This window comes from Geospiza fortis, unplaced genomic scaffold (assembly GCF_000277835.1).
Source record: "Geospiza fortis unplaced genomic scaffold, GeoFor_1.0 scaffold396, whole genome shotgun sequence".
In the NCBI taxonomy this organism is placed as follows: domain Eukaryota; kingdom Metazoa; phylum Chordata; class Aves; order Passeriformes; family Thraupidae; genus Geospiza; species Geospiza fortis.
In genome coordinates, this window is record NW_005054345.1 from 1,406,538 (window position 1) to 1,418,983 (window position 12,446).

Consider the following 12,446-nt stretch of genomic DNA (forward strand, 5'->3'; position numbering starts at 1 on the left):
TAATTGATTTCAGAGGCTAGTTTTATAAATTGTTACAGTCAAGGTCATCGGGAATACAAGGACAGTTGGAGTTGCTGCGTTACACTGAGGGTTTACAGTTAAATGAAGAATAATAACAGGTAGGTTGCAATGTGGTTGTTATTAGCAACATTTTTCACCAGACTTTTGGCAAGCAATAGTGGCATAGTGCACACACATCTCTGAATTCAAATCTGCAGATGTAATCCAAATCATCTGAAGCTTGCAGCATTTGCCAAATATGCCTGTGCTAGCTGCAGTCACGTGTTGAAAAGGACATGGTTTGTGGCAGAATTGCCTGTCATAAAATACATGTTTGTATTTTCTAGGATCAAGTAGAACACCCTGATTCAGCAGAACTGGCTGGTTGTGCTGCTGTCATCATGAGAAGGCACAGGGTCATTGGTTTCTTAACATATGTGTAAGAAAAAGGTAAGAGGCAAGTTCTGCTTTAGAATATTATGATTCAGAGTTCTGCACCTGAAATGGTTTTTATGTATTCTTACAGATATATTTATATATATGCACCTTTGTGTATTCTTACAGATATATATTTATATACATACACCTTTGTATATGGATGGATCTCTTATAAAGAAGATGATGGAGTATTTTTAGCAATTTGTTGTTTTGTTTTTTACTGAGAGTAATTGCCCCATTTTAGAGCAAAGATTGTGTCTTACTTTGTTTGGGAGAGGGGCAAGGCGGGCAAAGTCTTTCTTTCTCAGTCTGTGCTGTAGCCAGATCTCATCAGTTCTAAATAAAGCTATTGCTCAACTCAGAACAAAGTGTTCATTACAGCAGAGGTGCCTGACTCGCAGGGACAGGTAACACAGATCACTGAAGGGAGCTGGAACAAGATGTGCACTTGACCATTGTTTGTTGGGGTTGAAGGAAGTCTTCAGGAGCCCTGGATCTAATCAATCTGTCTGTCCAGTCCATCTGTACTTCCGTGCTGTCGTGCAATGGGAAAATGACATTTTCTGGATGTGTGATTTTTATTGGGATGAATAAGCAATGTTTGGTTTCAGTTTGATCATGCCCTTTGTGACTTCCATCTTAGAGCTTCCCATGGATATTTTTTTATGAGGACTGTAATAAACTATTTGAGCATTTTGTGTAATAAGAGATTACTGAAACGTGTAGGTTCACAGTTTGATATTGAAGGAGTTGTCTCCACAGGACAACGTGAGAGAAAATCCTGAGATCCTCTTCTGCCTCTTTACATATTCTCTGGTTTTTAGGTCTTTGCTGTGAAGCCAAAAGTTGAATGTCAGTATTATTTCCTTTCAGTGCATTTTTTTATTACAGTGTTTTAATGTGATTATGAGCTAATCATCCACTGTTAAAAGACAAGTAGAAAGACTAAAGGCTGTCAGTTCCCGTGGTGAAAACGTCCCAAGGATAATTTAGGATATGCAGTGCAGAAGATCATGGGTTACATAATCCCTTATCACAGAGCCCAACACAAATACGAGTCTGGCTGCTTTGCAGGTGTAACACAAGGCCAGTCTCTTGCACAGTTCATTTCCCAGAAGCAAACTGGCATGTGGGGTATCTGAGAGGCAGTCTCCAAGGCTAAGCCTCTTTGAAACACCTAATTTTAAGGAAGGTTTTTCTGTCTTTGTGTCCTTCTTTCCCCCACTGTGCAGCTGCAGTCTGTGTTGTGTTTGAATGCTATGATGACAAGGGCAGTAATTCTGGGTAGATATGACACACACATTTCTGGTACATGCACCTTTAAATTCAGACATCAAGGGAGAGTAAAGCATGTAAGCTTCATGGAATGTAAGTTCCTGAGTTTCAGAGATGAAGATGATGAAGCCCATGCTGTTGTTATGAAGAAATTGAGAAGTAAAACACACTTCCTGAATTATGCATGATGTGTGATCCAACAGGAGCTTGAAAATAATCTGGTTTGACAGACTGCATGTTTTAATTAGCTCCTTGCCCTGGAAGAAGATGACTCTGCAATGGATAACTAGTGATCTTGAGTTCTGGACTTATATACCAATGGATAGTAACCATTGTATGAATCTTTTTTGTGTACAGAGTTAAATAAAACATAAAATTTTACTATTTTTTTCCATAATTAGTCTTTTTTGCCAAGTTTTTGCATGGAGGACTGTATTTTTGAAAAAAACATCTCCTGTTTTTTACTCATTGCTGGTTTGTGCTTCCTTTTCCTTGCACTGGCACAAGATCCTCTCCTTCATATTGTTCATCCCAATATGTAGTAATTTAGGATCTCCTATTTGGTTGCATACAGCTAAAATTACCACTGAAACTTCTTCCTGATTTGCTCCTGTTTTTATTCTCCTTTTTCTAGAGTCTTAAGTGTTGTGTGTTTGCTCATCAGCTTCTCTCCATGCCATGACTCAGAGTATTTGAGCAATACTACAGAGTTTCTCAACTATTAAGGATCCTTGAAAAAATGTCATGCCAACCTTTGTCCTAAGAGAAACTTTGGGATTAGAGTAATTCTAAAAGTCTTCCAGACTTTTATAGTGGTAGATGTGAGATGCAGTCAAAAGTCTCAAAAGACCGGTAAAAGAATATGTTTTTATTTAGCTTGGGCATTTAATAAAAATATTCAAAATAAAATTAAATTTTAAACCACAGGGAAAACAGCTCCTCAGTTATTATGGCATGCTGTGTTAGAGCATTTTATTTTCTATTTTGATCTTAGTTGCTGGCTGTGGTGAGTTGAAGCATTAAATCTTCACCTGGCAAATATGTGAGTTGCTGACAATCAGGAAGCCTTGCTGATATCTGTTAGGAGCATGAGTACTCATCCTCCTTTACTGTCAGACAGAGGAGAGGACATAAGGGACTTCTGTGGATGTGGCAGTGTTTTGCCCTTGGCAGAATCGTGTAGAAAAGCTTGGGGGGTTGTTGCATTCTTTTATATAATAATAATAATTTTAGATATTAGACCTAAAGATTTGCAGCTGACCTTTTCTGAGAAATACCTTCTGCAACAGACAATGAGATCTCATTTAGAGTGGTTGTCAGCTTAGTGACTGTGATCTTAAAAATAAAAGGTTCTCCATATATCCTGGTACATCAGTGAGTGAAATAACAATAGTGATATAAAAGGTCTTTTCTCTCTTCAGTTGGAACTCATGAGCACAAAAATTTGTTATGACATTTTTCAGTCTTGCAGTGCCTCACTGACAAATACTCTTTGCATCATTGACTTCAGTAGCAGGACTTTGCCTAGGAATAATTATATATGTCTTCATCAGTTGTTTGCTAGGAGCAATGTTATCATTATAATGTAAATTAAATACATTATAAATGGATGTGCAGTCACCTGGTATTTTGTACAAAACAGTGCTACTTTTTGAGACTCCTGAAATGCAGCTGGTGATCGAGGTGGGCAGCTTCTCCATTGCTTATGTTATGATCTGTGCATCTGTGCACAGTAAATGATATGGCAGATAATCTGTTTTTCTTGCAGAAGGAGTTAATCTAAAATCCCAGAAAAGAGGACGAATCTTGGAGTATGTTAGATGATAAGTCTAGTTTATCTTGGAATTATTTTGCAAATAGCCTTTTTTCTGCTGATGCATGTTAGATTAATTTTCTTTAAAACTTGCTTCTGTGTATATCTTTAACACATGCCTTAGTCTAATTATATTAAATAGCAATGTATTTATGTTGTATCATGATCACCTTTTAAAACAACCACGTATCAAATTTTATGTTGACCGTGAAAACTTGAACTCTGCATTTTGTGATATTTTAATGCACAATCCTTTCCTATCAATATGGAGCTGTTGTCCATAATAAATGCAAAACTGTTGTTCTGTAAATATTTATAATTTGTGAATTTGTAAATACGAAATGTTGTAGTAATGGAAATAAAGGTGGTTGATGTTTTTCTCAAATCCAGATACTGTGGGGATAATGGTGAAGTATTGTTTTAAATTGGAAACTTCCTCTAATGTGTTGTATCTCTGGTGGAAAAAAGCAGGTTTTTAATTGAGCTGTGAGGTCTAACACTGCTTCGTGCTGCAAAACAAGGTTCTCACCCTCTCCTCCTCCATTGCCTTATTTCACAACAGTGAAAGCCAACTCTGAAGAGAATAAAGCTGTTTTGGATGATGTTCAGAGAACAGATCAAGTCAAGGTCTCTGTGGTTTATAGGTTATGGCACACATTTCCCACTGAAAATGTCTCTGCTGGTAGTGAATGTTTGGAAAGAATGAATCAGGGTGTCTTGTTGCTACAAAACTTTGGTAGTAAGGCGTCCATGTTACTGCTGTTAGGGCAAAATACTACTTATTATGTGAAGACAGTTATGTAAGGATTCAGGGTTGGGTTTTTGCTTTGGTTTTGGGTTTTTTCTGCCCTCATTTCTCTCTTGTCATCTTTTCTAGCCTGAGAGCATTATCTCTTGATGACACTATTTACTTCTGTGCATTTTGCTGGATTTCCAGTGGCTGCCTTTCAGGGAAACAAGGATTATTAAAGTAGACATTTTAAGAGGTAGCACAATTCAAGTAACACCCGTTAAGTCCCTTAACAACTTTTACAAGTATGAATCTTTGAAGCGTCTCAAGAGGAATGAGGACAGACACAGAGTGCTGCTAGCCTACGGTACATTAAAAAATCAGAAGCACAGGGAGTTTAAACTCCTTGTTCAAAGCCACATGAAGTAATTGGTGGTAGCAGAGATCTGAAAGTCAGGTCTTCAGATTTTTTAGTTGGCTTTTCTGGTTTCTCTAGGCTGTTGTTTTTTTTTTTTTAGACTGGTGTCACAGCAGTTTTGCTCTTGCCATTATGGTGATCCTGATAGCCAGACATATTAATGTGAGAGACTGGAGGTAATAAAATCCAAAGCAAGTTTGGGGAAGTTGTTAATCTGAATGAAGCAAGTTTAAGCACACAGATGATTTTTATTCCTGGAAAATACTTTTGATTTATGTCTGTGATGTATGTAAAATTTGATTTACAAAAGACTTTTCCCCTTAAATCAGGACAATATTTAAGGGAACACTGCTGACTGAAGGTTAAGCATCTGATTGTAATTTTTCTCTGGCAGGTTTAGACAAGGATCTGGTGGTTGTTCCCTGACAAATGGAGAACTATTTCCAAGCAGAGGCATATAACCTCGATAAGGTTTTAGATGAATTTGAGCAAAACGAAGGTGAGTCATTTTGAAGAGGCTTGTAGATGCACATCAGATATCTTCTCCAGAGGACAGTATAGAAGAGGGGGAGATCTGTGATACCCTTTGAGGGTTTGAGTTGCAAATTAATCTCAGAATTTACAAAAAACATCTTTTAATTTTGCATGGTATGTCTTCAGCATTTCTTAGTAGCATTCTCTTCTGCTTCCATTCATCTTGTTTACCTTTGTAAAATTTCTTCCTCTTTTAATAGCAAATGTGCCATACACTTTTAAAGAAAGGTTTTGTGAAGCTTAATCTCAGTAGCAATATTTAAATCATTTATTTTAAACAAATCAGGCAAAACTTATTTTAAGCTTCTTTTGCAGAAATGTTTTATTAGGTCACATAAATCATATGATGAAGGTTATCATGTTCAAAGCACTTAATTTTTTGCTTAGTCTAATTGGTCATTCTTTGCTGTCAAGGAAGTTGAAATGTTCATTTTATGGGGGTGAGAATCTTTCCAGGCACTTCTAGCTGTCTAAAATATATTAATCAATGCTTTAAAGCTGCTTTTGCAAATTCAACCTGATACTAATTGGGGTAGCCGTAAACTTCTTGAGTTCCAGTAACATTATGGAATTACACTACTAATGGTTGACCAAGGATGTTGGTTATGACAGGTGAGCTTCATTTTTGTGCCCATATTTGAACACTTCTGCATTTCTATTTGGGACATTCTAATGCAGCAGGATTAATAGAACCTGTAGCTTTAATAAGGCAGTAAGTTTTGTTGTTTAAACCCTTTTTCAGATGCCGCTGTTTCACCTACTCTGCTGGGTGCAAAGTGGAATCAGATTCTAGATCCACCTTCTCGTCGCCTGTCATTCAACGCGGCTGTGGCCAACGTGAACGAAACTCCAGCTCCTAATGAATGTCAGCAGAGATTAAAGTCCTTCTCCTTGTCCCACTCAGTGACTCCAGCAACAGGAGGAGCGGATCGCTGTGCTAATGGAAAGGATTTTAGTGTAAGCCCAGAGACCCCAGTCATGTGGATTGATGATCAGGCAGCAGCAGATGATCAGTTGGTTAAAAGAAATAGTAATCGGGATGATCAGTGTAACTCTGTGGAAGCAGGAGAAAAGAAATGTGGAAATACAGCTTGCTTGCCAGAGGAGAAAAATGTGCTAGTGGTTGCAGTCATGCACAACTGTGACAGAAGAACACTACAAAGTGGTGATGTGGTGGATTGTACAAACTACAACAGTCAGTCCCTAATGGACTCTATTAGCTTTACACTGGATAATGAAAACCGACAGAGTGACCAGCTCAGTGTTACTGTAAATGGATCCGCAGAAAAGGATATTGATACAGAAAAGCAGGTAAACAGGCTGTGCACTGAAGATGACTCTGTAAGCCATTTGATTAACGCTTCCTCTGAAAGCCTGACTGCTGCATGCCCCTCCTCTCGATTAAAGGAGGATTTTAATATGAATAAAGATTTGCTGTTTTCAGAAGCTACAACTGCAGGGATCAATGCAGTGACTCTCTTACAGAGACCAGTTGATGGTACTGCTAAAATGCAAGAAAATTGTGCATCAGTTGAAAATTTCTCTAGTAAAGCCATTCCTCAGAGAACAGATCTAGAAGCTAAGAACTCTTCTGGTTCCAGTAGTGGAAGCTTAATTGTAGAACAGGAAACAACCCAGCAGTTGCAGTCGAGGCTATCTGGGCTCACCGAGACCTGTCAACCTAACGTGGCTGGAAGTGGCAATTACAAGGAATGTGTTGCAGAGGATGTTAGTGCCACTGAAGGCGAAGTCATTGAATGTGATAAAAATCTCAGCACTACGGAATTGCACAGCATGGCAGAATGTTACCCTGAATCTCAGGAGATGACTAATTGGGAGCTGACAAAGTTGAATGAGATGAATAGTAAGCAAACTCTAGGAGAGAATGAAAGACTTTTGCAGACCAAACAGCCTGATGATGCGTGTGGGAATAGCAGAGAAGATGAAGATGGGGTATTGGAGGCAGGCATAGACTTAAAAGGGTCTGGTACAGATGAGCTTGGAGGGTCCAGTCTCTCTGATGTGATGGCTACATCAGCAGCAAGCTCTCTGTCTAATGGTTGTGATTCCTATGGAATGCAGAACCCAGTTGTTGCTCATGTTCCAAAGACTTTACCCTCCAAGGAAGACTCGGTAACAGAGGAAAAGGAGATTGAGGAGAGCAAGTCAGAATGTTACACTAATATTTATGAACAGAGAGGAAATGAGGCCACAGAAGGGAGTGGTCTTATTTTAAACAGCACTGGTGATCACATAAAGAAAAATTATTTGCATAATCTTTGTAGTCAGGTTTCATCCATGCAAGGGCAGACTTCATCAAAACCAGTGACTAACCTGCAATATAGTGTTCCTTTTGGTGGTGCAAGACCTAAGCAACCCACAAATCTGAAACTGCAGATTCCGAAGCCATTATCGGACCACTTACAAAATGATGTTATTCCCCCAAATTGTGGAGGTAATAGTAAAAACAAAAATGTCTTTGGTAAGACACAGTTAGGGGATACAACAGATACGTTTCCTGGTGAAACATCTTCAAATGCCTCTGGTACTGGCTCTAATGGGGAACATTTGGACGAGTATGAATCTGGAGTCTCTAATAGTTCGTGCCTTGCAGTAGCCCCAGATAGTCCAGATAATGATCTCAGAGCTGGTCAGTTTGGAGCTCCAGCCAGAAAGCCTTTTACGACTTTGGGTGAGGTGGCTCCAGTGTGGGTTCCAGACTCTCAAGCACCAAACTGTATGAAATGTGAGGCCAGATTTACATTCACCAAAAGAAGGCACCATTGCAGAGCCTGTGGGAAGGTAAGTTCATATTTTGTGAATAAGCTCAAAGCACCCTTTTTTCCCTGGTACTGCACAGCATTGCATCAGAGGGCTTGCTAAGCTACTGGATATAGGTGCCTGTGAAATCTCTTCCTAAAAAGCTGTGTCTGAGTGAAGCAAAAATGGGAATTTCCGAGCTCTGATCTATTTAGGGTGCCAATAAAGAGTAACTCATTGTTATTAGTCTAAATGAGCAGTTGTATTTCTTGATTGCAATGATCATCATCCTTGGGTTTATGTCAGAACTTTGATAAAATGACTAACTGCAGGAAACTGCTTTACAGAAATTACTGCATCAATAATCCCATTAAAGTTATAGTATACAAACTTGTATATTGGGAGTGGGCTGTTGGATTGCTGGCATTCCTCCTGGTTTACATGGCTGATGAACTCAGTTCTTCTCAGTCTTCTCTACTATTCTTATATTGCTTACATTATTTTAAATAGTATTAACATGGTTTTTAACATACATTTGCTCTTGGGGCAAAAAAAAGTGGTTAACTGTAATGTAGTGTATGTCCACATGGTGAAAAATGTCATAATGAAGACAACTAAAGCATAATTTCTGTATCACTTTTTGTTGTGTAAGAAATACTTTATTGTTGAGAATGTTTTAACATTTTATGTGCCATCTAGGTGAAGTAAAATTCTTATCTGATGATTTTATTGTAAATTATTAACCTGTAAAGTATTCCAAATATCTTTTACTGAAATATATATCAGTGACATAAGTAGGAACTCAGGGAGAAAATAATGATGATTCAAAAGCAGTAAAGTAACACTTGTTAATTAGGTATTAATGAATATTGTAGAAAGAAATACTAAAACCAACAAGAAGTAGAATAAAAAAAAACTTAAGTTCATTTAGGCCTCATTCAAAGGTTTCTGAAGTTGATTGAAAGACCTGGCTGCTATGGGTGATAATTTTTGCTACCAGAAGAGTGCAGGGAAGGCAGAATGATGTGGATAAAGAACCTAAAAGAAGCAAACATATCAGGAAAGCTCAAACCCTTGTGCCAGCTAGTTCTGGAAGCAGCCCAGCAGAGCCCCCAGGCTTGCTCCTGTTCCCTTTAGGAACCAGAGTGCACAGCACTCAGCCCCTCACTGGAGAAATGCTGAGCAGTCTTTCCCAGGGCGCTGTGAAAAGCTGAGCAGACATTCCCTGTGCACTGCTCCAGGACTTGCCGTCGGTTCAGCCCATCCTGCAGCAGCTTGGTTGCAGTGGAAGTCCTGATGTGGAGCCAGTAACAACCACAGGTGATCAATGAGCACCACAAAAAGCACATGCCTGCTTCAGTGTACTTTGGGTTTACATCAGGGGCCTCATTCTTCTCATAGCAGTTAAGGAGAATCTGTAAGGCATGGAAGTTAAAGGATTGTCCATGATTTTAGCTTTGATATGTTAACTGATACAGTTATTTAGGTGGCTTTTTTTCTAGTTGGACAAATATGATTTCATGTGCAGTAAGTTTTTTTTACTTATTTTTGTGTTTTAAACAAGTTTATTGCTTAGATTTAATTGCTTCTCTGTAATGACTGGAGCTCTGAGTAGCACAGATGAATGCAGAAAATTAAAAGTATCTGTAAATGGATAAAACATGCAATGATGGAACAAGGCCAAAAATGTCTATATGTTTTTTTATTTTTACATTCTTCTGATAAACCTTGAGAAGAGCCACCAGTGCCAATGGGGTTTTTTTGATTATATGTGGGAAATGGATAAAATAAAAAATCCCTCTACTCAGTAGACAAACTGACTCAGTAGACTTAGAATGGATTTATTTTTAGAAGCTTTTGTCAGCAAATGTTTATCTGGGCCAAATTTGCACAAGTGCAACCAAAAGATGTCTCAGAAAGGACTCACTAATAAATGCTAAGGATCAGTGTAAGTCAAATAATACTTAGCACATACTGCAAATTGCTTTACAGCCCTTAATTCCTGTGTGATTGTGGGCAGAGAGAGACCAAAGCTTTGACAGACAAGTTCTGATGAATGTGGCTGCAGTGGCTTGAGAAATCCCAGTTCTCAGCTGGCTGCTCCTGCTTTCTGGTCACCAGCCCCAGAGCAGTTGAAACTTCACTAGTGAAGCCATTCCTCAGGGAGCAGATCTAGAAGCTAAAACCTCTTCTGGTTCCAGTAGTGGAAGCTTAATCATAGAAACAATGCACACCATGTGTGGTGTAGGAACTCCTGAACCACAGGGATGCTTGCCCTGGCAAATGTCTGAATCTCACTAAAAGAACTGGGGAGACAACATCTTCAACCCTTGCAGTTATTTGTTTCTAGGGGAAGTCATGGGATTAAATATTTGGAACAGAAGCTTTAGCACAACAGTTTCTGTTTAAGCTTTATTAGCATTGTGACAAATCATTTTAGTAGGGGTGAATGTATCTGTTTCATTTGGGAATAAACCCTGCATTTAAAAATAATTGAGTGGCAACTAGGAAGTCTGGGGTTTTAATTTCAGGGTGATAATTGCAAAGTTAATGGATTATATGAACCATTTGGATTGATAGAAAGTAATACAGTTACAGTAAATTTTGAGTTAAAATAAAGAACCTGATGAATGTGTGGACACATTCATAAATTATATGTTCTGTATTTATGTACCTTCTATTGTCAGATTAAATCATCATCCTTGATAGGAAAACCAGAAGGTTTATATGCAATCTTTTTTATTGACAATCAAAATGATATTTTTCTACTAAAATACTAAAAAAACCCAGCAATTCCACTACCAACTAATTCTTTAACAACTCCTAGTGAACCTGAAAACCCTAGTAACATAAAAACTTGCTTTGACACTGCTCTGTTGTTTTTTTATAGCATGATGTGCTGAGATCATGACTTGGTGGTTGTTAATAACAAGTCTGACTTCTCAGTTGTGCTGGATTGCGTTCCCTGCATTACTGCTGCTCAAGGCTGATGCAGCCTGAGAGAGGAGGTGGGGATGTTCTGTCATTGCTTCTATTTTCTCTTTTAATATTTAAATCTTTGCATTCGGGAGCTGTCATGAATGTGTTGTTTGAAAAAGGGTCCTAAATTAGATATTAATTTGTGTTGGGCCTTCATTTATGGTTGACAACATTGATTTTTCCATGTTCAATACTGAATGAACTTTTGACTGGAAGTTTTGCCCAGAAAACTGAAATGATGTCGAATGTCTCTAAAATATGCTGTGATATTGTTTTAAATATTCCCTAGAATACATGCAGATTGTGTTGAGATGTATGTGCAGGAATCAGATTTTTCAAATATATTTACTTTGGTTTTTTAAAGGTTTTCACATATGTGAAAGGGTGGATTTTATTTTTGCATTAAAATTCCAGTCTATGCTTAATTATATTTTGTTTCTGAAATGTTTGAGTTGTCATAGTTAGAAAACATTAAAACTGGTTCTAATGAGACAGGGCTGAGCTTTCTGCACATTTGTTTTTCAGCTCTCCTGTTTAGTTCAGAACCTGTATTTACTTATTTTGAACACTTGCCACTAAAAGTAGTTGTAATTTGGTGTGATCTTTAACTTGGTTGAAATTTAATTAGGCTTAAACACATTTATATATAACAATCCTGTGTAGCTTCTTGTCTGTATTATAGGAATAATGCTGCTGGAGTGATGGAATATTTTTTTAAATTTAGAAAGCGTTATAGATCGTAATAATGCATAGTGTATTGCAGAGATAATATCCACCCGTAATTAAATTTTGAAATTCTCTCTTGATATCTAAGCTCATTTGTTAGGCAGCTGCTGCTGTTTCTAGATCTCCTGAGTGTGACATTACCTTTCTGCAGGACGTGGATCTTCATCAGTATCTTCATATCACTGGGAAAATAACCCCGAGGAACTGTTTTTTTAAAATAAAGACAATGTAATTATTTAAAATGAATAAGAAATCATAAAGGGCACGTGTTCTGCAAGATTTCAGGATTTTGAGAAGGCAGCCCATTCCAATGTTGAATCACCCCTTCTGTGAAGAAATTCCTCCTAATGTCCAGAAATTCCTTCTAATGTCCAATCCCATGTAAATGAATTGTGCTGCTGCAAAGAATTAATTAAGCTTGAATTAATCTGTGCCGTAGCAGTTTCTTTTATATATATGGAATACGTGTGCATTGAATTGCTATTTAATTCTAGGAAGTACTCATGCTTTTTCTAAGACTGAAGTTAATTCCCAAATTGTTAATTCTGTGAAGGATTGTAATGAGGTAGGTATTTTTTACCCCCATTGTCATTTATACCAAACAGTTTTAACAACACTACAGTGCAGTATCAGGACAAAATGCGTTTATGTGTTCCACAAAATAATCATCATGATTAGTAGTACAGGCACCCTGGGTAGGTATTGGTCACTGTGGCTTTAATGGGAAAATACTGATTTTTTTTACCTCTATATTTTGCCTTTCAAGAGCTTTG

General features: G+C 37.8%; 1 protein-coding gene across 1 annotated transcript in view; it reads left to right on the plus strand.

The window, feature by feature from the left end:
* Positions 1-343: 343 nt before the first annotated feature.
* The window catches only part of ZFYVE9 (zinc finger FYVE-type containing 9), a 40,933-nt gene continuing 28,830 nt past the window's right edge, over positions 344-12,446 (plus strand). Inside the window, exons 1-3 of the mRNA XM_005422944.3 lie at positions 344-450; positions 5,069-5,173; positions 5,951-8,010. Coding sequence (XP_005423001.1) covers positions 5,104-5,173; positions 5,951-8,010 — 2,130 coding nt within the window. The 5' untranslated portion in view covers positions 344-450; positions 5,069-5,103. The remainder of the gene's footprint in view (positions 451-5,068; positions 5,174-5,950; positions 8,011-12,446) is intronic.